At 23.0% G+C, this 27,695-nt stretch overlaps 2 protein-coding genes across 2 annotated transcripts in view; both read right to left on the bottom strand.

The window, feature by feature from the left end:
• The window catches only part of cta (Guanine nucleotide-binding protein subunit alpha cta), a 119,600-nt gene that overhangs the window by 54,503 nt on the left and 37,402 nt on the right, over positions 1-27,695 (bottom strand). The window lies entirely within an intron of this gene.
• LOC135950299 (uncharacterized protein DDB_G0287625-like) lies at positions 24,452-25,036 on the bottom strand (the record flags this gene model as incomplete). Its single annotated transcript, XM_065499845.1, has 1 exon — positions 24,452-25,036. A coding segment is annotated over one exon (585 nt), but the record flags the coding sequence as incomplete, so codon positions are not given.

The following is a 27,695-nucleotide window of genomic DNA, read 5'->3' as shown; positions in this document are numbered from 1 at the left end:
ACCGATTTCAGCCAGTTTCAATATGTACCAAATTTGATCGAAATATCTTCAAAATTGCGACCTGTACTCTGCGCACAAGGTTTACATGGACAGCCAGCCAGCCAGACGGACGGGCGGACATTGTTTAATCGACACAGAAGTCTAAGACGATTGGTATACTCTAAGTTGGGTGTTAGACTAATATTTTTGGGCAATAAACCCCACTTTGATACCATTTGAACCCAATGTACATCGCTAAAGTTTTTTGTAAAAGTAAACAAAGGTTATAAAAAGTTTTTATTTGTTGGTCTGTCGAATTATTGAAAATATAAAATATGTATATATTTGAAAGTGGTAGGTTTTTAAAATAGAAAACGAACGGTTAACCGGTTCCAGAATATTTCTCAAAATAAGTTAATTTGTTCCAACCTTTATTATTTAAGTGGCCTAGGGAATATGTAATAACTTTACAATTTATTTTATTGAGTTTGGTGTTTTATATTTCTTTAGAACGAAAATTGCGTTTACATTACGATTACTTTACATTAAAATAAAAACATACTTATTTAATGAAGAAATGTTTGCTAAAACGGGAAAAATATACATTTTCCCCTCCAAAAAAAAGACATTACGGCTTTATATTTTTTAGAACATGTTTTTGCAATCCCAAGAATAATTCTAAATAATTATAGTTGAACTTAAAGTATATGAAAATAAATAAAAATAAAGCAGTTGTTTTGTTTATTGTAACATAATCTTAATACGCATTCGTTTATCGACCCAAATTGGCCAGTGCTCATAGGTAGTTTCGGAGAAACGTGTTGAGGCGGTCTACTTCATTAGAAGATGCTCCTAAGTCTAGCTCGGCGGTTGCCTTTTGTTCGATTCCTCTATTAACGACCAAATTTTATACAATCGTTCAGAATCATCGTGAAGTAAAGTAACTGCCTAAGTGATTCAAATCGTTTCGACGACATTGTGTCTCGTTGTCATCTTTATGAATAGAGTATAAATTAGTCTGGTATCTTATGAGATTAATAATGTTCCCAGTAAGTAAATATGAGATCCAAGGAAACGTAGTTGGCCATCATTCAAACTTTGAATTTTCATTTTCCATGTAGTCTAAATCCTAATCAAATGGATAGACAACATTGGAGATGCTTCAATGGGAGTACTGGGAGGGGCGGTAAAAGAACATAAATCCTTTGCAGTAACAATGCTCTGATTGATCGTGGATGCAGTTGATATATTGTAAGTGAAGTAAAGTAACTGCCTAAGTGATTCAAATCGTTTCGACGACATTGTGTCTCGTTGTCATCTTTATGAAATTAGTCTGGTCTCTTATGAGAATGATAATGTTCCCAGTAAGTAAATATGAGATCCAAGAAAACGTAGTTGGCCATCATTCAAACTTTGAATTTTCGTTTTCCATGTAGTCTAAATCCTAATCAAATGGATAGACAACATTGGAGATGCTTCAATGGTAGTACTGGGAGGGGCGGTAAAAGAACATAAATCCTTTGCAGTAACAATGCTCTGATTGATCGTGGATGCAGTTGATATATTGTAAGTGGGCTCATGTTCATTTTTTAAGTCAGGTAATGCCTCTAATTCCTCATCTGAGCTTTCATCATCATTCGCCTCTACGTTGGATCAACAGCATCATCGCCATCAGAAAAGTCAGGGACATCTTCACTATCTTCCCATTCTGCTAGCATATTTTCCAGATCCTTAGCAGTTAAATTATGCAATTTACGACTTATTTTGATACTGAAGAGGAAGCATTCACATTGGTTAAAAATTGTAAATTAATACATCTCAACACGCAATGTTGCATATATGCAACAAACCTAAATCATTACAAAACGTAACCAAATTGGTTTTGCAAAAAAATAACATAAATGATTATTGAAATATACTCTCTTACCTTTCACTCACACAAATTTTAATAACTAAATATCAGGGTTTAAAATTAGTTAAACGTTTTTTACATTTGACTACCGACTGCGCAATAAATATGAATCGTTTTCATATTAATGTTCACAAATACTGAAAATATACAAACTATAAACCAATGCCATATATGCACAAGCTTCATGGTAGAAATATTTGTCGCAGTTTTTCCAAAAATATTTTGCCTTACAAAATATTTTACGTTGCAGCTAGAAGACAAAATGAAAATTTTGCATTTTTAAATCTTTTGCTGCCTAAATATATGTATATTTTTGGTTAGCAAAAACAAATGAAATTGCTTGTGTATAATATACAAAAAAATTACTACAAAAACATCATACATGCAAACAAATTGCAGCGTGAAAACCATAAACCACAAACCATACGAAGTTGAAAAATGTAAAATACGAAATTGTGCAAGGTTAAAAATGTTTAAAGCGAAAATGTTTATTTTTAAAATATTTCCGCCGCATATATGGTTTTGTTTTGCCGCATATAGTCATTGAGTAGAAAAATGTGAAAAAAACTATGAAGTTGATTTGGGTGTACAAAATAAAAATTGTATTGAAATGTGTGTTAATAAAGAATTTTAGTGCAATAAAATAGAAGTTTTATTTTTTGAGGTATGTAATTGTATGTATTGTGAAAGATAAATTAAATTAAATAAGATTCTGGAAAAAGGATAGCTAGCGGAGGATATTATTATTGAATTTTTTTATTGATTGGATTTTTTAATACGAATTCAAATGTATTCATGCTGGTGGTAATAGGAGTCCAGAAAAATTAGTAAGAAAAAAAATAATTTTGTATGTAAAGCGGTTAAAAAAGGATATATAATGCAACAACAAAATGTGACAACAACAGCCAAATACCATAAATAACAGGAACATTCATTTTATGAATAAAATCTATCATAATAAAGTGTTGTACATTCAAATGTTTCCTTTCGTAAAATTTGTAACAGGAGAACAAACAAAAAAATAAGCAGCATAGAAAATAATTGTGGAAGAACAATTTTATGTGTAAGATATAATGCAAAAAAGGCACAGGTATAATTACAACAGTAGTAAAAGGAAATTAACTGCAACAACATCAACTTATACACACAAGTAGGTAATTATGATATAAAATTGCTGTATGTGTGTACATTAGAGTGCTCCAAAAAAATAAAATTGCGAATTTTGACCGTCCCCCCCTCTAGAATTGTTCTATGTATTGTAGAAACACGTTGTGTAAAATATTAGGATGATAGGATAACGTTAACTGGTGGCGCAACGACGCTGAAATTTTGAGGTGCATTTACAAGGGGAAAATATGCAATTTTTTCCATTTTTGTAAAAATTTTGCCATTAAATAATGACTTTTACAATTTAATTTAAAAAAATCGAAATGTGTTCGTAATTGTCGTTATAATAAGATATAAAAGACAAAAATTGGTGAAAAAATGTTAAAGTTATTAAAAAATCGCCAGGCCATTAACGTGTCTCAGGCCACTAGAACAAGAAATTTATGAACAAAATTAACATATTTTGATAAATATTAAAATAAAAGCTTATTTTATATTTATATCCATAATTACTTGTATATGAGTTTTTGTCCTCGTATGATACCGTTAACCTATTCGCAGGTATGACCAAAAAAATTAAATTTTTTTAACGGCAGTTTCAAAACTCCAATTTCAAATTTTTAAAAATTTTGTTAAACAAATTTCAGAATTTTTTGATCATCACATGGAGATTTATTGACAACATAATAGGGAATAAAAATGTGAAAAAAGTATGTCAATACCTCCTATAGTTTTTCCGTACCTGCGATATAAATTTTGCGATTTTCGAGAAAAACTAATTTTTTGGCCATATTTTGGGGAATGACCAGAATTTCCTTACTGTAATGATTTTTAAGTAAAAGCTATTCAGAATAATATAGTCCAGGTAATTTTAAATATAGTCTGAAAGTTTTACTAAAATCGGAAAACTTTAACCCTTAAATCGTGAAGGTCAAAGGTCAATTTTTTCAATATTTGGAATTTCTCATGGAAAGATAGCGAAATATTATATATTTTTGGACCGATTTTGATGAAACTTAAGAAAAATTTAAAATGAAGTCTAGTATTCACAATAACAGTACAAATATGGAAGGGTTAACCCTTAAGAGTACTTGGGGTCAAAATGAATGTGTTTTTCGTGATTTTAAAAGTTGAGGGTCATTTGGACCCCAAGTGCTATTTGTTTAACAAAATTTTTAAAAATTTGAAAATGGAGTTTTAAAATTGGCGTTAAAAAATTTTATTTTTTTGTTCATACCTAAGAATAGGTTAACGGTATCCTACGAAGACAAAAACTCATATACAAGTAAATATGGACATATTTTAAGTAAAAATTAGCTTTTATTTTAATATTTCTCAAAATATGTTAATTTTGTTCCTACCTTTCTTGTTCTAGTTGCCTGAGACACGTTAATGGCCTGGCGAATTTTTAATAACTTTAACATTTTTTGACCAATTTCTGCTTTTTATGTCTCATTAGAACGACAATTGCGTACACATTTTGATTCTTTTAAATTAAATTGCAAAATTAATTTTTTAATGGCAAAATTTTTATAAAAACTGAAAAAAATGCATTTTTTCCCTTTGTAAATGCATCTCAAAACTTCAGAGGGCTTGCGGCACGTCTTAACCCCAACCGATTTACCTAAAATTTTTTCAGGATGATTTTTTTACTAATGTTCACCAAACTGGAGGGTGAGAATGACCAAAATGCAACTTTAGTTTATTAAGGGCCACCCTAATGTACATAGTCTCATTGACCAACAGGCATATCTTGCAATTCCAAAGCGCTTTGGTGCTCTACTGCAATCTCCAGTAGTTATACAGGACTTGGAATCGTTTATTAATTCTTCAAGATATAAAATCCTCTGCTCTCCTACATTAGGAGGATTTACGGTTGGTATATTCATCTTTGACTTCACAATACTTTTGATTTTGGACCAAATTATTTCAATAGGGTAAAGCATTGGTGAATAGGGACTCGTAACAGTGTTGCCGGTGAGTTGTCGAAAATTTCACTTAAACGACTGTGGCAAGGGGCATTGTCACATACCAGAACGAGTTCAGATAACTGATTACCCAACTCTTGCCATCTATCAAGAACTCTTTTGACCCATTCGTTTGCACTTTCGGCAGTGATCGAACCTCTACGACTATTCATTTGAATAATGCCTGCGGTACCAATTACACCTATCAGGTAGATGTTGGGTCCACGGGAAGTAGGTATCGAAAGAACTGTTCGGGATCCAACACAGGACCAACCATGTTTTCTACGACAAAATAAATTGAAATTGGTCTCGTCTATCCAGACAACCTGCTTTCCACATCTAATATAATCGTTCATTTTGTTAACGTAGTCCGCTCGTTTATCTTTATTAATTTGTGTATTCATGGAAATTGGTTGTAAATGAGCGGCCTTTATGGAATACATCTTGCCGCGAATAGTATTTCCTATGGTCGTAATGGAAACACGTTTGTTGAATTTAGAATTAATTTTTTCAGATATTTCCCGAAGGGTTAACGCGGTCTTTTTTCTATCCAACTTATAATAATGTTAATTTCTTCCTGTTCCAACGACTGTGGTTTTTTGCCACCTCTTTTCATAGCAATTGAATTTGGTTGGGTTGCCCAACGATGGGCAGTTTTATAACAAATATTAAGAGAAGCCGCTAACTCCACCCAATCGTTTCCTCTACTGGCTGCATCCACAATACGATGACGGTCAGTATCGGAATATTTTTTGTAGATTTTACGTACAATACGTTCTTTGTCTGGATCAGAAAGTAGGTTTGTAAGATTTTGTAACATATGTAAATTATTACGGTTGATTTTTAAACTTATCTTCAATTTCCCCTCTACATAAAGGACAGTTTGACCTAACTGAAGTTACACATTTGTCGTGGAAAATGTGACGACAGGGAATAAGCCGTATTATTTCTCCACGGGTCATATTGCTTAAGCATATCCCACAATTATCTTTTAAATTCATTTTGCTTCGTTCAAATAAAATGTTAAATTGTAATTTCTTATTACATACGTTTGTTTGACATTGTGTTAAATGCATGCTTGACCAAAACAAAATACATTTGTACATAATTGCAGGTGTTTGTATGTTTCTAAATTATACATACATATACTTTTTATGGAATTAATTGAGTGTTTTTTTAATTTAAAATAATTTATATAATGTTTCTCAATTTTATTTAGAATTTTCCCATTTTCATTTGGAATTTTCTCAATTTCAACTGGAAATTCTCAATTTCAATTGGAATTTTCTCTACTTCAAATGGAAATTCTGAATTTCAATTGGAATTTTCTTAATTTCAAATGGAAATTCTCAATCTCATTTGGAATTTTCTCAATTTAAAATGGAAATTCTCAATTTCAATTGGAATTTTCTCAATTTGAAATGGAATTTCTCAATATCATTTGGAATTTTATCAATTTCAAATGGAAGTTCTCAATTTCAATTGGAATTTTCTCAATTTGAAATGGAATTTCTCAATTGCATTTGGAATTTTCTCAATTTAAAATGTAAATTCTAAATTTCATTTGGAATTTTCTCAATTTAAAATGGAAATTCTCAATTTCATTTGGAATTTGCTCAATTTAAAATTGAATTTCTCAATTTCATTTGGAATTTTTTCAATTTCAAATGGAAATTCTCAATTTCGATTGGAATTTTCTCAATTTAAAATGGAAATTCCCAATTTTAATTGGAATTTTCTCAATTTGAAATGGAATTTCTCAATTTCATTTGGAATTTTCTCAATTTCATATTGAAATTCTAAATTTCATTTGGAATTTTCCCAATTTAAAATGGAAATTCTCAATTTCATTTGGAATTTTCTCAATTTCAATGAAAAAAGGTGGCCTTATTTATCAATTAAAATAAGGGCATGTAAAATTAAATTTTTCAATAGAATGTTGTTGACAAAAAAAAACACATCTATATATTATTTTCTTTTTGTATACATGTATTAAAATGAAATCAATCAGCTGTTTTTTTGAATGTTTAGTAGTTGGCATTTAGTTACAACTATAAATTTTGTATGTACTTTTTAGAGAACAAAAATAGTTTTTTAATAGCTTTATAAGCCTTTTAATTAATTACAATATATATAGATCGAAATATTATCGACATTTTGTTTTCTCTACATGTCAAAGCAGTAACTAAGCTAGTTATGAATTGTGAATAAGATCTACAACTATCTATGAACTATTTTTTAGTTTCTGTTTTACTAGTTCCGACTTTATATATGATTTATGAATATGCGCCATAGTTTCTAAGTATCCTCTCTCTATTCTAGGATTTGATATGGCATGGAGCAACCTTAGGACTGCTTATGAAAATCCTCGTATGTTGGTTAACAACCAACTAAAAATACTTTTCAATCTTCCTATATTAGATAAGGAAACTTCTGTAGGTCTAAAGACGATACAAAGGGGTATATTGTCTTTTGGCATTATCGATTTATAAATTGTCAACGGAAAATTCGTATTGTCTGTTTGGAAAGATCTGGGTGCATTTCTGACGGAAAGAATTCAGACTTTAGAGTATCTATGCGACATTAGGAAAGTACCACAAACGAATAAATCAGTAGTTCAAAAGGTGAATACGCATCATGCTACTTCATCTTCTTCGCATTCTTGTAGTCTGTGCAAGAATCAAAGCCATTTTCTGCGTGATTGTAAAAGATTTAACAAGCTTTCGGTAATGGACAGATTTTCGACAGTAAAGACAAATAATTGGTGTATTAATTGTTTATCACGAACACATCAAGTGAAAGAGTGTAAGAGTATTCATAGTTGTTCTATTTGTAAGAAGACGCACAACACTTTATTACATAGAAATGAGTCTTCAGAAGATTCAAGTGGAAGTTCTAGAACTTCTTCTTCGAGCGTAGGTACTAGTGCTATATCACAACCTACTCACTCCAGACCAGGGCACACTTAGAAAGGTGACTGCGATGAAACAGCTGATTATTTTTTATTCAGTTTGAATTGTCAATTCACTTGTGGTTGTTGTGGCGAAAAATACAACAAACCCAAAAGCAAAAACAACAACAGGCAACTTTGACAGTTCACCTACTTTTTAACAAAAACAAAGTACATGTTGTTTTTGTATTGTTGTAGTGATGCAGTCACCTTTCTAAGTGTGCCCTGCTCCAGACCTATAGAATCATCTCAAACAGCTACTACTAGCGGTTTTAGCCCTTCTGCACCTCTTAATCGACAGGCGTTTCACATATCACGAGACCAGACAGTATTGTTAGGAACTGCGATGGTGAATATTCATCATCAGGGTATGACATACCCAGCTCGTGCTATAATTGACCCTGCTTCGGAAATTTCGTTTATTTCCGAACGATTACAGAATCGTTTGAAAATTTCTGCGCATTCGACGAATGCCAAAATTTCTGGTATCAACCAAGCGATTTCTGTAACAGCAAGGAAATCGTGTTCCATTTATATTGGCACGTCCTTGGATTCTTTAATTATTTTGAGTAGCATAGTAGCACTTGTTCTACCAACCATATCGGGTAATTTACCTTCTTTCATTATATCAAATGATCTTCGCAAAGATTTGCCTAATATACGTTTGGCAGATTCTCAATTCTTCGATTGCAGACCAGTTGATCTACTTTTAGGAGCAGATTTATTTCCGCAAATTATAATGGGTTCAGTTAGAAACGTTTTAGGAACATTAGTGGCTCAGGAAACGATTTTCGGCTGGATTATCACCGGTCCGGTTCCACAGTCTTCGGTTGAAGTATACAACACTAGAGTTGACTTTTCTGAAGAGAATAACTTAAACCGTATTTTACTTAGGTTTTGGGAATTAGAGGAACCGCCAAAACGAAAAATTATGTCCGCACATGATCGTATGTGTGAGGAAAATTATAGGAAAACTACTCGTCGAGATTCTGATGGTCGATATATGATAAAATTACCTTTTAAACCGGAATTTCCTGACACGCTTTTTCTAGGTCATTCTAAACAGAATGTTAGAGCTCAGTTTTTAAGGACTGAATCTTCGTTCTTGCGGTACCCTCTTATCAAGAATATGTATGATGACGTTGTTAGGGAATATTTAACTCTAGACCATATGCGACACTTTAGAGAAAAATCGATTTCTTCTTGCTATCTACCTCATCACCCAGTGATAAAATTAGATAGAAAAACAACTAAATTGCGAGTAGTTTTTAATGAGTCCAATAAAATGTCTAATGGCAACAGCCTAAATGATTGTTTGTTCGTGGGACCCACATTACAGGCAGATCTAGTTCTCCTGATTTTACGTTGGCGTTTCTTTAGGTTTGTGTTTAATTGTGATATAACACAGATGTATAAGCAGATAAGACTTGATAGGTCTCATACTCCATTTCAGCGAATTTTGTTTCGTGATTCTCCGGCGGAGGAAATAAAAGAGTATGAGTTACAGACTGTAGCTGTCGGTGTCAATTGCGCACCATATCTTGCCATTCGTACTTTGTTACAATTAGCTGATGATGTAGAATGTAAATACCCATTAGCGGCGGAAATTTTAAGAAAATGTATGTACGTCGACGACGTACTAAATGGGACTCATGATATCCCAACCGCTTTGATCGCTCGCGATCAACTTATAGCGGCTTTGTCTTCAGCGGGTTTTGAACTTAGGAAATGGACTTCCAATGAGAAAGCCATCTTAGCCAGTCTGAATGAAATTGATATCCCGTTATGCCAAATTTATTGTTGGACTGATACTACAATCGTCCTAGCTTGGTTGAAAAAATACCCTTGCTCATGGGCAACCTTTGTCGCCAACCGAGTATGTAAAATACAGGAAATTGTCGGAAGACCTAATTGGCACTATGTCAAATCAGAAGAAAACCCAGCAGACTTGGGAAGTCGAAGCATTTCGCCTTCTGATTTGTCACATTGCGATCTTTTGTGGCATCTCACAAATTGGCTTCGGGAGAAAAGCACTACCTGGAATTTGGGTAATTTGTCTTTATTGGATACGGATTTGGAAGCTCGTGCAGTAAAATCGCATGCTTCATTTTAAACCAATTATTAAAATACAAATGTCTTTTGGAAAAAAGGCCGCTATCTTCGAAAAGTTCACTTTTAACATTGAATCATTTCTTGATAATGAAGGTGTCATGAGACTCAACGGTCGCTTGGCTAAATCACCTTCATTAGATTACACCGAACGGCGTCCCATACTGTTGCCATATTCTTGTCGCTTTACACTTCTTTTGAATGAATTTGTTCACATGATTTCTATCTATGGTGGAAATCAATTAATGCTCAGGATATTGAGGATCGAATATTGGGTACCTCGTTTGAGAACACTTGTTCGAGCGGTTATTAACCGCTGCAAACGCTGTATCCTTGATCGTAAACGTACATGTACGCAAATAATGGCTGCGTTACCACCTGAAATGCAAATAATGGCTGCGTTACCACCCTTTGACATGAAAAATTTAAGTGGTAGGTCGGGTCAAATTTTAAAAACCTACGTCTGCATTTTTGTTTGTTTTGCACCCACGGCCATTCATTTGGAAATAAGTTCGGATTTATCCACGGATAAATTCTTAGCCGCTTTCAATCGATTTATATCGAGAAGAGGTTGTCCAACTACTATGTTTTAACATAACGGAACAAACTTTGTTGGAGCATCTCGTCAGTTAGAAAGAGATTTCAAGACATTTTTAGCAGAAAGTCGTGCTGGGATGTGCTCAATTTATGGTATTAATGGAATGACGTGGCGATTTATTCCAGCTGTCGCTCCGCACATGGGTGGATCGTGCGAGGCTGGAGTTCGAAGTTTTAAACTTCATTTTCGAAAAGAAACCCAGTCAGTTAAACACACATTCGAAGAACTGTCGACAGTTCTCGCAAGAATAGAAGCTTGCCTTAATTCGAGGCCGCTTTGCCCCATGAGCGAAAATCTTAATGGGACAGTAGCACTTACTCCGCGTCACTTTCTAATCGGCTCATTAACTCCTCCGGAACGATGGAAGGAAGAATATCTATCGAATCTTCACAAAATATACAAATGGATATGGCCGGAACGAGACATAGCTATCGGCGATTTAGTAGTTCTGAAAAATGAAAAGATGTCTCCGACTTCATGGATATTAGGTAGGGTTGTGAAAACATATCCTGGAAGTGACGAACACGTTCGCGTACGAATCACAAAGTTAGTCGTTTTGGCTAATGAAACGTTTTAAAATAAAAATATTAAATAATTTTCCTTGTTCCTAGCAATATGGATGCATTAACTAATTTATTTGAAGATGCTCTATTAGAAACGGACAAGGAATTCCACTTGCACAATATACGCTATTTGGATGGGTCATTTGTGGTCAATCCCCATATTTAAAAATAAACCATTTATATTTGACCTGTGAATCTTTTTATTCATGGGTATAGTCGAGGGACTTAAAAAACCTACCTGCGGGACTTCGGTTCTGTGGGGAAAGTCGAGAGACTTCTAGAAAAATCTGCCTGTGGGACTTCGGTTCTATGGGGAAAGTCGGTAGACTTCTGGCTAAATCCAAGGTCACTAGACCTCTTCGTAATATTAATATTGAATTTTGAAAAAAAAAATATAGATATGTATTTTTTTTTTTTCTAAAATTTTTGAAAGGCTTAGCGATAAAAATGTGCCAAAAGGTGTAACTAATATGTATCTAAAAATTTATTGCATTATTTTAAGTTTTACTGCCTCCGGATCGCGATTGAATTTTTAGAAAGAGTAAATTTTTTACATCACATTAATAGTACTATTTTAAGCGAAATAATATTAACTGCAGATACCAATATAAAATATTATCATTCAAATCCGGATTCTTACTGTTACATTGTTACAAATACCCAAAAAAAATTTAATTGAGTTTTCTACATATTTCGATAACTTAGGAAAAAATTGCTATTATTTATTTGGTTTTCATAATCTGAGAAATGGAGCGTGACAGGAATAGTTGGATGTGTCCCTTATTTTTTGTTTTGTGTGATTTGAAATATAATATATTGCCAACCTATGCAGATCTGATGAAATTTTATGAGTGGACCAGTCATAGCCCTAAATATGAGAGGGAAACTAAAAAAAAGCCAACATATAAAGAAATTTAAAAATAAAATGTGTAAAGAATAGACGTGTTTTTATGTGCTCCACGCTATATCGCGTTTTTATATGTTAAATTAAATTTGTCACTTATTGTTTTCTGTACAACAACACCTTTTTGTCAATTACGGAGTGAATAAAAACATAAACAATAAAGCAAGTTGTTTTTATTTTTTTTGTTTTTTCTTTACTCACTTACACACTACAGTTTGTGCCGGCAAGAAACCTACCAATTGTAGTAAGGAAATGTAAGAAAAGATAAATCACGGTTTATTGTTGGTGTTTTGTTTAGCTTTGATATTTTTACAAATAAAGCTTGAGTGTCTGTAATTCTCAAACACTCTATAGTTTTATTTGTATAATATCTTTAGTTTTTCTAAAGCCTTTTGGGAAAAGGTTTCCTGATGATCTGGCCTTAGCAACCAGTGAAATGCGCATAGGAACTAGCTTATCCCCCAACAATAAATTTCAGTGAATTTATCAAATTAAAAATTGGGAATTTAGCATAAAACAATTTTACTAAAATACTAATTTTGTATTCCCGAATAACCTTTTAACGATAAATTTGCAAGTTGCTTGTGCATTAAGACTAAACTGGCAACTCGCTTTATTTTGATTTTCTTGCGAAAACAATAAAGCAAGTTGTTTTTATTTTTTTGTTTTTTCTTTACTCACTTACAGTTTGTGTCGGCAAGAAACCTACCAATTGTAGTAAGGAAATTTAAGAAAAGATAAATCACGGTTTATTGTTGGTGTTTTGTTTAAGCTTTGATATTTTTACAAATAAAGCTTGAGTGTCTGTAATTCTCAAACACTCTATAGTTTTATTTGTATAATATCTTTAGTTTTTCTAAAGCCTTTTGGGAAAAGGTTTCCTGATGATCTGGTCTAAGCAACCAGTGAAATGCGCATAGGAACTAGCTTTTATCAAATTAAAAATTGGGAATTTAGCATAAAACAATTTTACTAAAATACTAATTTTGTATTCCCGAATAACCTTTTAATTAAAAATTGGGAATTTAGCATAAAACAATTTTACTAAAATATTAAGTATTGTTTAATATCGTTTTTTGCTGAAAGTTAATTTTGCACTAATTCCATCAACAAGAACTTCATTATCTATCTATCATCATTATTCTTGCAATGGGAAAGAATGCTCGCAAACAACAACTTTCACCCTCTCCTCCTCAGAAATCTAAAATTCAACGCACTGAGTACCCCTCTCCCACTAATTGGTTACAGTTAATGGATGAGAGACTTGAGAATCAAAAAAAAGAAATCATTGAATCTCTCACACATAAATACTTCTCTAGTGAGAAAAAGATTATGGAGCGTATTGATACATTGAGTGGTGAGTTGACTAACTTGAAAACAATAATTAATGAAATCGATGAACGAGTAAAACTAATTGAAAGCACTCAAAGAGAAGATATTAATGCATTAAATAATGAAATATCAACTTAAAACTCAAATTTGAAACTCTTCAGAACAATGCTGTTGCTTCTGATTTAATTATAAGTGGTGTTCCTGAATCAGAAAATGAGAATATTGTAGAAATTTTCTCTAAAATATGTCACACAATTAAATTGAAACCACCAAAAATAAGAGAATCTTTTAGACTCAAATCTAGAACAAACTTATCCACCTCGCTCATGATTAAACTTCACTCACCATATGAAAGTAATCAGCTGTTTAGGTCTGTAGCAGGGTTCTGCAAAACTCGTAAAAGATCGATGAATGTAGCTGACATTGGTGGGGAGTCAGACACTAATATTTATGTTCATGAGTGTCTTACTGATCATAACAGGGAATTAATGTTCTACTGTTCTAGGCTGAAACGTGAGAGAAAATTAAAGTCTTCCTTCTCAATACGCGGAAAAGTATTTGTTAGAGTTGGGGAAAATGATAAAGCAGCTCAAGTTGACGATAAATCGAGCGTTGATGCCCTGATTGCACATATTATTTAATTTTTTTTCTTTATTTTATATAATGTATAACAATATTTGTTTATGTTCTTTTAGTTTATTGTCTTTATTATATTATTTTTTTAATTTTTATGTTTTATTATTGCTGCCATTTTCAATAACAATCACGATGTTTTTGAATAAATTTAATACAATAAAATTAATTAATTATGATAGTTAATTCGAGTAGTACTATATGCAATTTAAGAACAATTCTTGATATTATCTGTAGTAACTACAAAGGTTTTCAAATTTGTCATATGAATGCTAGAAGCTTAAATAACACTAAAATTGACAACCTTAACTACTTTTTTTCTAACTGTAAAGTTGATGTTCTTTGCGTAACTGAAACGTGGATTGATCCTGAAAACGATGATGATATGTACACATTCTAAACTTTAATTTGATACGTCATGACAGAAGAACGGGTTCAAGAGTTGGAGGTATTGCAATCTATTTTAGAAAAGGTTTAAGTTCAACGATTATTTTAAAATCCGAGACAGACAACATGGTTGAGTATATTGGCGTTGAATTTGAAGGTGTTAACAATACCAAATGTTGTGTGGTGTGTATATATAATCCTCATAAAACCAATTCATTGATGGTTTTTTTGAAAAACTTAATCAATTTATTATGAATTATGAAAACATCATAGTGTGTGGAGACTTCAATATTGATTTGTCTTGCGACAATGTGAGATCGGTAAATCTTTTGGATATCATGAATTCGTGTGGATTGAATATTGTTAACTCCTGTTATACCAGATTTGCACCTAATGTCAAACCATCTTTACTACTTTCATTTTGATCAGTTATCATTAACTGGAATCTCTGACCATGATATGCTGTTTTATGTATGCAATATTAATATGAATTATAATTATAATCAGATGTTAACACACTTTTACTTATACGATTTTAAAAGAATTAATTTTCACCAGTTAAGTATTGACGCTGCGAACAGTAATTGGAATGAATGTTGGTTTTTTGCAGATGTCAATGATAAACTAAAATGCTTCATAGAAAACATTTCTTTTTTGTTTGAAAAACATGTGTCCAAAAAAAGATAACCGTTAACACATTTAAACAGCCGTGGTTTAATAATGAAGTTAAGTCAGCTATTAAAATGCGAGAAAATCTCTATTCAGTGTGGAAAAGAAGAAATAATGATTATAATTGGCTGAAATATTGTATAGCGAGAAATAAAAGTGCATGTAGTTACAAAGTGTATGAAACGCTTATATTACCAAACTAAACATAACACTAACATTTCGGCAAAAGACTTGTGGAAGAATCTTGGACATATTGGTGTCAAAAAGAGAAAAATTTAATGCGATATTGACCCTGAAATCATGAATGACTTTTTCCTAAAATCATGTGTCAGAAGTGATAGACAATCCTTTCTTATTAACCATAGCAACTTGTATCATGGTGACTTTTCAATTTTAAATCTTTACTGTTGAGGAAGTAGGAAAATCAATTATGGCTATTAAATCAACGGCAGTTGGTTATGATGGAATTAACATTAAGTTTATTAAACTGATACTTCCTTTTGTGTTACCAACTATAACACATATATTTAACCATATAATTACCACATCTAACTTTCCAACTTACTGGAAGATTGCCAGTGTTATTCCTGTTGGATAGAAAAATCAACCTACTGTACAGGCAGATTATCGACCAATAAGCATTCTTTCACCAATCTCTAAATCATTTGAACGCCTGATTTCCAATCAGATTGTAAATCATTTTACACAAAAAAATCTTCTAAATGATGCTCAGTCGGGTTATCGTGCTGGAAGGAGCTGTTGTACGGCAATGCTTAAGGTCTTAGAAGACATTCGACCTGCATTCGATAAGGGTGATCTCAATATTGTGTTTCTAATCGATTTTTCTAAAGCGTACTGTTAATCACAAAGTTTTACTGCAAAAACTTGAAAAATACTTTGGTTTTATTAAATTTGCGGTTAATCTTATCAAATCATATCTATTGAATCGCCAACAAAGAGTTAACTCTAAGATGGCCTTCTCCTCCATTAAGCCTGTTTTATCTGGTGTACCACAGGGATCTATTCTTGGACCTTTACTTTTTAGTCTATTCATTAATGATATTGTTTGCAGTTGTAATAGCTCTAAAATCCATCTATATGCCGATGATGCCCAAATATACTTATCTCGTCCTATTGGACTTGTGGAAGATCTAGTGTTTCGTCTAAATGAAGATTTACGTGAAATCTGTTTCTGGACTTTCAATAATAACAATTAATGCCTCCAAAACACAAGCTCTTGTTATTCATGCAGGTAATATTACATATGATATCTTACCAGACATTGTTATGCAGAATGAAGTAGTAAAATTTACTAAAGTTGTAAAAATCTCGAATTTGTTATCAATTCCGCACTAAACTGTAAGGATCACATTAATCAAACTATTTCTAAAATGTACTTCGTTCTTCGCAAACTTTGGAACTCTGACATAAAACTTAAATTGGTAAAAACATTAATAATTCCTATCATGATATATGGATCCATCGTTTTTGTTGAACTTGATACGGTATCGCTACATAAATTACAAATGATAATTAACAATTGTGCAAGGTATGTATTTAAGAAAAGGAAATATGATAGAATATCTCAGTTTTCTATACTCATTTTTGGGGAGTAATTTAACAACATATTTAAAAATTCGTAATTTAGTATTTTTACATAAAATCATTAATACAAGAGAACCGGATTATTTATACTCCAAATTAACCTTCTCTAGATGTAGCCGTACATCCAACCTAAATATACCTGACTACAACTACTTATCATAATCAATAATGTTCTTTGTAAGTGCTGTGAAATTGTGGAATAGATTACCTAATCAAATCAAATCACTCATGATTATTTTTGATGAAAAATCATCTTCCTCTTGGTGGTGATTAAGGATGGCTTGAGCGTATGTTAGACGCGATTGGCGGTCAGCAGCTAACAGCTGATGCACCGTCTGGAGTTTGTACGGAAACATCTTCAAATCATGTACCAAAATTTGCTGTAAAGATCGTTCACACTAAGTCCACTCAACTAGATATTGTATCCAGAAATTTACCAGATATAAAAACTGCAACATCAGCATTTGCGACTGTCTTGATCCTTCTGTTGTCCATCCTGACCAACAGGGTATTCATAGCCAAATTCCACAGAAGTGGTGATAATACACCTCCCTGCGGGGATTCACGATTGGCCACTTTTAAAAAACTTATGCCATCTAGAGTAGCACAGATGACTCTATAACCGAGTATCTTTCCGAATAGCCGGCGAACACATAAATCAATTCCCAGTTCATCCATCGCAGATAGGATGGCATCGGGCCTGACATTGTTAAAAGCTCCCTCAATATCGAGAAAGGCAACAAGTGAATACTCCTTATATAGTAGCGAATCTTCAATGGAGCCAACTAACGAATGTAAAGCTGTTTCCACAGATCTGCCCTTGGTGTAGGCATGTTGGGATTTAGAGATGAGTTCCGTCGGAATGGTCATTCTCAGATATACGTCAATCACCCTTTCAAGGGTTTTCAGCAAAAGGGATTCCACACTATTTGGCCTGTTATCCTTTGGTTTAGTATGAATCGCCTTACCATCTTTAGGAATGAAGACTACTCTACACCACGTCCACCATGTAGGGATATAGGTCCATCTAATACACGCTGTGTATATATTAGTGAGCCATGGTACAACTATTTCTTCGTTCTTCTGAAGATCTGCAGGAATAATGCCATCCGGCCCAGGAGATTTAAACGGGTCGAAGCTTTTGATTGCCCACTGGATTCTTTCCCTGTTCATCGGAACAGAGTTATCACACGGAGCGACAGAATCGGTAGCCCTAGTCACAGTCGCATCATCGACTGCGAGGCAGCCTGGAAAATGAGTGTCCAGAAGGACCTCAAGTGTTTCCTTACTATTCAGAGTCCATCTACCACAGGGTTTCTGGATATAGCTTGGTAATCGGTTAGTCTCAGAGGATCCTTCCACGCCGCTACAGAAGTCTCCCCAGGCTTTCCTTTTCGCGTTCCTCGTAAGGTTCTTAAAGTGATTCACAGAGGACATATATTTCGGCCAGTTACCCAGTCTCTTGCCTCGTTGAACAGTTTACGACACGTCCTTCGTGAGAATGTATTAGTACATAGTTTTGAGGTTGTATTGGTGCCTTTTTAATTTTCACCAGACACACAGAGTTCTATAAAAATGTATAAATTTTAATTTATTTAAATTTTGTTCTATTTTCAATACCAAAAATTGAAACTCTGTTCTATAAATTAAATTCTACCACAATAAAATTAATTGTCAAAAATTAATAAAAAATATTTTTTTTCATTTGAGCAAAATTAATGTGTTTCGGAAATAAAAGTGTCCTGCAAAGTATTCAAAAAAATTGCCAAATATTGTGTAGAAGTGTAATAAAGTGGTTCGGTCTGTATTTAGTCGGAAAATCAAAGTTAAAATATGAAGTATTTTGATGTGTTTAATTCTCTCACAAGTATGTTGAATTCACATATCACAAGTACGTGTGAAGAGAATAATTATTGTTACTCTCAGCTTACTCTCAGTTGCGCCTCTAGTTGTACCCTATGGTGTTAATACTCAGTGTTTAGGTTGCATACTTTGGTAATAACTACATTAAACGTATTATACTATTTTTAACAACGTTAGAATCTATTGTTGCTTCATTTTTTTTGCTACTTTGCTGGAAGTAGTTTACTAGATTCTAGCGAGTAAACCGTTAACGGGTACTTAAATATTGTTTGCCACCAAATTATGCTTGTTATTTTAGCATTAAAAAACACTTGTCAAATTGTCTTCGACATAAGCACTACGTGCATTTTACTAAAAAACGCAATATATTCCATCTACGAGGTAATATTTATTAACAATAAAAAGAGATCTTCGTCTCTAATTTAAACTTGAAATTTGTTTGTTTTATTTTTATAACAATTTTGGAAAACATGGATTGATGCCAAACATTTGGTCCTAGCGGACCGGATTTTGAAACGAGTACTGGATCTTTAGGCATCAATGAACTCCATCATCCCTTGGCAACAATACAGACCACCGGCAATATATATTTATTACAAATTTTATTTTTCATAAAATAAGGTACGTAAATATATTTCAATTTGAGCAAAAGTGAATTGATTAAAATTATTTTGTTTTTAACGCGAAAAAATACATATTTCATTTGTGCTTTATTTTAAATATAAAACTCTTCGATTTTAGATATATTTTCACTATTTCTTGTTTTGTTTGTTTAGCCGTATTATAAACTAACGTGATCATTGTCGATATTATTATTATTATCATTATCATTATCATTATCATTATCATTATCATTATCATTATCATTATCATTATCATTATCATTATCATTATTATCATTATTATTATCATTATTATTATCATTATTATTATTATTATTATTATCATTATTATTATCATTATTATTATCATTATTATTATCATTATTATTATCATTATTATTATTATTATTATCATTATTATTATTATTATTATTATTATTATTATTATTATTATCATTATTATTATTATTATTATTATTATTATTATCATTATTATTATTATCATTATTATTATTATTATTATTATTATTATTATTATTATTATTATTATTATTATTATTATTATTATTATTATTATTATTTATTATTATTATTATTATTATTATTATTATTATTATTATTATTATTATTATTATTATTATTATTATTATTATTATTATTATTATTATTATTATTATTATTATTATTATTATTATTATTATTATTATTATTATTATTATTATTATTATTATTATTATTATTATTATTATTATTATTATTATTATTATTATTATTATTATTATTATTATTATTATTATTATTATTATTATTATTATTATTATTATTATTATTATTATTATTATTATTATTATTATTATTATTATTATTATTATTATTATTATTATTATTATTATTATTATTATTATTATTATTATTATTATTATTATTATTATTATTATTATTATTATTATTATTATTATTATTATTATTATTATTATTATTATTATTATTATTATTATTATTATTATTATTATTATTATTATTATTATTATTATTATTATTATTATTATTATTATTATTATTATTATTATTATTATTATTATTATTATTATTATTATTATTATTATTATTATTATTATTATTATTATTATTATTATTATTATTATTATTATTATTATTATTATTATTATTATTATTATTATTATTATTATTATTATTATTATTATTATTATTATTATTATTATTATTATTATTATTATTATTATTATTATTATTATTATTATTATTATTATTATTATTATTATTATTATTATTATTATTATTATTATTATTATTATTATTATTATTATTATTATTATTATTATTATTATTATTATTATTATTATTATTATTATTATTATTATTATTATTATTATTATTATTATTATTATTATTATTATTATTATTATTATTATTATTATTATTATTATTATTATTATTATTATTATTATTATTATTATTATTATTATTATTATTATTATTATTATTATTATTATTATTATTATTATTATTATTATTATTATTATTATTATTATTATTATTATTATTATTATTATTATTATTATTATTATTATTATTATTATTATTATTATTATTATTATTATTATTATTATTATTATTATTATTATTATTATTATTATTATTATTATTATTATTATTATTATTATTATTATTATTATTATTATTATTATTATTATTATTATTATTATTATTATTATTATTATTATTATTATTATTATTATTATTATTATTATTATTATTATTATTATTATTATTATTATTATTATTATTATTATTATTATTATTATTATTATTATTATTATTATTATTATTATTATTATTATTATTATTATTATTATTATTATTATTATTATTATTATTATTATTATTATTATTATTATTATTATTATTATTATTATTATTATTATTATTATTATTATTATTATTATTATTATTATTATTATTATTATTATTATTATTATTATTATTATTATTATTATTATTATTATTATTATTATTATTATTATTATTATTATTATTATTATTATTATTATTATTATTATTATTATTATTATTATTATTATTATTATTATTATTATTATTATTATTATTATTATTATTATTATTATTATTATTATTATTATTATTATTATTATTATTATTATTATTATTATTATTATTATTATTATTATTATTATTATTATTATTATTATTATTATTATTATTATTATTATTATTATTATTATTATTATTATTATTATTATTATTATTATTATTATTATTATTATTATTATTATTATTATTATTATTATTATTATTATTATTATTATTATTATTATTATTATTATTATTATTATTATTATTATTATTATTATTATTATTATTATTATTATTATTATTATTATTATTATTATTATTATTATTATTATTATTATTATTATTATTATTATTATTATTATTATTATTATTATTATTATTATTATTATTATTATTATTATTATTATTATTATTATTATTATTATTATTATTATTATTATTATTATTATTATTATTATTATTATTATTATTATTATTATTATTATTATTATTATTATTATTATTATTATTATTATTATTATTATTATTATTATTATTATTATTATTATTATTATTATTATTATTATTATTATTATTATTATTATTATTATTATTATTATTATTATTATTATTATTATTATTATTATTATTATTATTATTATTATTATTATTATTATTATTATTATTATTATTATTATTATTATTATTATTATTATTATTATTATTATTATTATTATTATTATTATTATTATTATTATTATTATTATTATTATTATTATTATTATTATTATTATTATTATTATTATTATTATTATTATTATTATTATTATTATTATTATTATTATTATTATTATTATTATTATTATTATTATTATTATTATTATTATTATTATTATTATTATTATTATTATTATTATTATTATTATTATTATTATTATTATTATTATTATTATTATTATTATTATTATTATTATTATTATTATTATTATTATTATTATTATTATTATTATTATTATTATTATTATTATTATTATTATTATTATTATTATTATTATTATTATTATTATTATTATTATTATTATTATTATTATTATTATTATTATTATTATTATTATTATTATTATTATTATTATTATTATTATTATTATTATTATTATTATTATTATTATTATTATTATTATTATTATTATTATTATTATTATTATTATTATTATTATTATTATTATTATTATTATTATTATTATTATTATTATTATTATTATTATTATTATTATTATTATTATTATTATTATTATTATTATTATTATTATTATTATTATTATTATTATTATTATTATTATTATTATTATTATTATTATTATTATTATTATTATTATTATTATTATTATTATTATTATTATTATTATTATTATTATTATTATTATTATTATTATTATTATTATTATTATTATTATTATTATTATTATTATTATTATTATTATTATTATTATTATTATTATTATTATTATTATTATTATTATTATTATTATTATTATTATTATTATTATTATTATTATTATTATTATTATTATTATTATTATTATTATTATTATTATTATTATTATTATTATTATTATTATTATTATTATTATTATTATTATTATTATTATTATTATTATTATTATTATTATTATTATTATTATTATTATTATTATTATTATTATTATTATTATTATTATTATTATTATTATTATTATTATTATTATTATTATTATTATTATTATTATTATTATTATTATTATTATTATTATTATTATTATTATTATTATTATTATTATTATTATTATTATTATTATTATTATTATTATTATTATTATTATTATTATTATTATTATTATTATTATTATTATTATTATTATTATTATTATTATTATTATTATTATTATTATTATTATTATTATTATTATTATTATTATTATTATTATTATTATTATTATTATTATTATTATTATTATTATTATTATTATTATTATTATTATTATTATTATTATTATTATTATTATTATTATTATTATTATTATTATTATTATTATTATTATTATTATTATTATTATTATTATTATTATTATTATTATTATTATTATTATTATTATTATTATTATTATTATTATTATTATTATTATTATTATTATTATTATTATTATTATTATTATTATTATTATTATTATTATTATTATTATTATTATTATTATTATTATTATTATTATTATTATTATTATTATTATTATTATTATTATTATTATTATTATTATTATTATTATTATTATTATTATTATTATTATTATTATTATTATTATTATTATTATTATTATTATTATTATTATTATTATTATTATTATTATTATTATTATTATTATTATTATTATTATTATTATTATTATTATTATTATTATTATTATTATTATTATTATTATTATTATTATTATTATTATTATTATTATTATTATTATTATTATTATTATTATTATTATTATTATTATTATTATTATTATTATTATTATTATTATTATTATTATTATTATTATTATTATTATTATTATTATTATTATTATTATTATTATTATTATTATTATTATTATTATTATTATTATTATTATTATTATTATTATTATTATTATTATTATTATTATTATTATTATTATTATTATTATTATTATTATTATTATTATTATTATTATTATTATTATTATTATTATTATTATTATTATTATTATTATTATTATTATTATTATTATTATTATTATTATTATTATTATTATTATTATTATTATTATTATTATTATTATTATTATTATTATTATTATTATTATTATTATTATTATTATTATTATTATTATTATTATTATTATTATTATTATTATTATTATTATTATTATTATTATTATTATTATTATTATTATTATTATTATTATTATTATTATTATTATTATTATTATTATTATTATTATTATTATTATTATTATTATTATTATTATTATTATTATTATTATTATTATTATTATTATTATTATTATTATTATTATTATTATTATTATTATTATTATTATTATTATTATTATTATTATTATTATTATTATTATTATTATTATTATTATTATTATTATTATTATTATTATTATTATTATTATTATTATTATTATTATTATTATTATTATTATTATTATTATTATTATTATTATTATTATTATTATTATTATTATTATTATTATTATTATTATTATTATTATTATTATTATTATTATTATTATTATTATTATTATTATTATTATTATTATTATTATTATTATTATTATTATTATTATTATTATTATTATTATTATTATTATTATTATTATTATTATTATTATTATTATTATTATTATTATTATTATTATTATTATTATTATTATTATTATTATTATTATTATTATTATTATTATTATTATTATTATTATTATTATTATTATTATTATTATTATTATTATTATTATTATTATTATTATTATTATTATTATTATTATTATTATTATTATTATTATTATTATTATTATTATTATTATTATTATTATTATTATTATTATTATTATTATTATTATTATTATTATTATTATTATTATTATTATTATTATTATTATTATTATTATTATTATTATTATTATTATTATTATTATTATTATTATTATTATTATTATTATTATTATTATTATTATTATTATTATTATTATTATTATTATTATTATTATTATTATTATTATTATTATTATTATTATTATTATTATTATTATTATTATTATTATTATTATTATTATTATTATTATTATTATTATTATTATTATTATTATTATTATTATTATTATTATTATTATTATTATTATTATTATTATTATTATTATTATTATTATTATTATTATTATTATTATTATTATTATTATTATTATTATTATTATTATTATTATTATTATTATTATTATTATTATTATTATTATTATTATTATTATTATTATTATTATTATTATTATTATTATTATTATTATTATTATTATTATTATTATTATTATTATTATTATTATTATTATTATTATTATTATTATTATTATTATTATTATTATTATTATTATTATTATTATTATTATTATTATTATTATTATTATTATTATTATTATTATTATTATTATTATTATTATTATTATTATTATTATTATTATTATTATTATTATTATTATTATTATTATTATTATTATTATTATTATTATTATTATTATTATTATTATTATTATTATTATTATTATTATTATTATTATTATTATTATTATTATTATTATTATTATTATTATTATTATTATTATTATTATTATTATTATTATTATTATTATTATTATTATTATTATTATTATTATTATTATTATTATTATTATTATTATTATTATTATTATTATTATTATTATTATTATTATTATTATTATTATTATTATTATTATTATTATTATTATTATTATTATTATTATTATTATTATTATTATTATTATTATTATTATTATTATTATTATTATTATTATTATTATTATTATTATTATTATTATTATTATTATTATTATTATTATTATTATTATTATTTTATTATTATTATTATTATTATTATTATTATTATTATTATTATTATTATTATTATTATTATTATTTATTATTATTATTATTATTATTATTATTATTATTATTATTATTATTATTATTATTATTATTATTATTATTATTATTATTATTATTATTATTATTATTATTATTATTATTATTATTATTATTATTATTATTATTATTATTATTATTATTATTATTATTATTATTATTATTATTATTATTATTATTATTATATTATTATTATTATTATTATTATTATTATTATTATTATTATTATTATTATTATTATTATTATTATTATTATTATTATTATTATTATTATTATTATTATTATTATTATTATTATTATTATTATTATTATTATTATTATTATTATTATTATTATTATTATTATTATTATTATTATTATTATTATTATTATTATTATTATTATTATTATTATTATTATTATTATTATTATTATTATTATTATTATTATTATTATTATTATTATTATTATTATTATTATTATTATTATTATTATTATTATTATTATTATTATTATTATTATTATTATTATTATTATTATTATTATTATTTTATTATATTATTATTATTATTATTATTATTATTATTATTATTATTATTATTATTATTATTATTATTATTATTATTATTATTATTATTATTATTATTATTATTATTATTATTATTATTATTATTATTATTATTATTATTATTATTATTATTATTATTATTATTATTATTATTATTATTATTATTATTATTATTATTATTATTATTATTATTATTATTATTATTATTATTATTATTATTATTATTATTATTATTATTATTATTATTATTATTATTATTATTATTATTATTATTATTATTATTATTATTATTATTATTATTATTATTATTATTATTATTATTATTATTATTATTATTATTATTATTATTATTATTATTATTATTATTATTATTATTATTATTATTATTATTATTATTATTATTATTATTATTATTATTATTATTATTATTATTATTATTATTATTATTATTATTATTATTATTATTATTATTATTATTATTATTATTATTATTATTATTATTATTATTATTATTATTATTATATTATTATTATTATTATTATTATTATTATTATTATTATTATTATTATTATTATTATTATTATTATTATTATTATTATTATTATTATTATTATTATTATTATTATTATTATTATTATTATTATTATTATTATTATTATTATTATTATTATTATTATTATTATTATTATTATTATTATTATTATTATTATTATTATTATTATTATTATTATTATTATTATTATTATTATTATTATTATTATTATTATTATTATTATTATTATTATTATTATTATTATTATTATTATTATTATTATTATTATTATTATTATTATTATTATTATTATTATTATTATTATTATTATTATTATTATTATTATTATTATTATTATTATTATTATTATTATTATTATTATTATTATTATTATTATTATTATTATTATTATTATTATTATTATTATTATTATTATTATTATTATTATTATTATTATTATTATTATTATTATTATTATTATTATTATTATTATTATTATTATTATTATTATTATTATTATTATTATTATTATTATTATTATTATTATTATTATTATTATTATTATTATTATTATTATTATTATTATTATTATTTTATTATTATTATTATTATTATTATTATTATTATTATTATTATTATT

This window comes from Calliphora vicina, chromosome 2, assembly GCF_958450345.1.
Source record: "Calliphora vicina chromosome 2, idCalVici1.1, whole genome shotgun sequence".
Classification (NCBI taxonomy): Eukaryota; Metazoa; Arthropoda; class Insecta; order Diptera; family Calliphoridae; genus Calliphora; species Calliphora vicina.
This window is presented reverse-complemented; position numbering and strand designations above follow the sequence as displayed.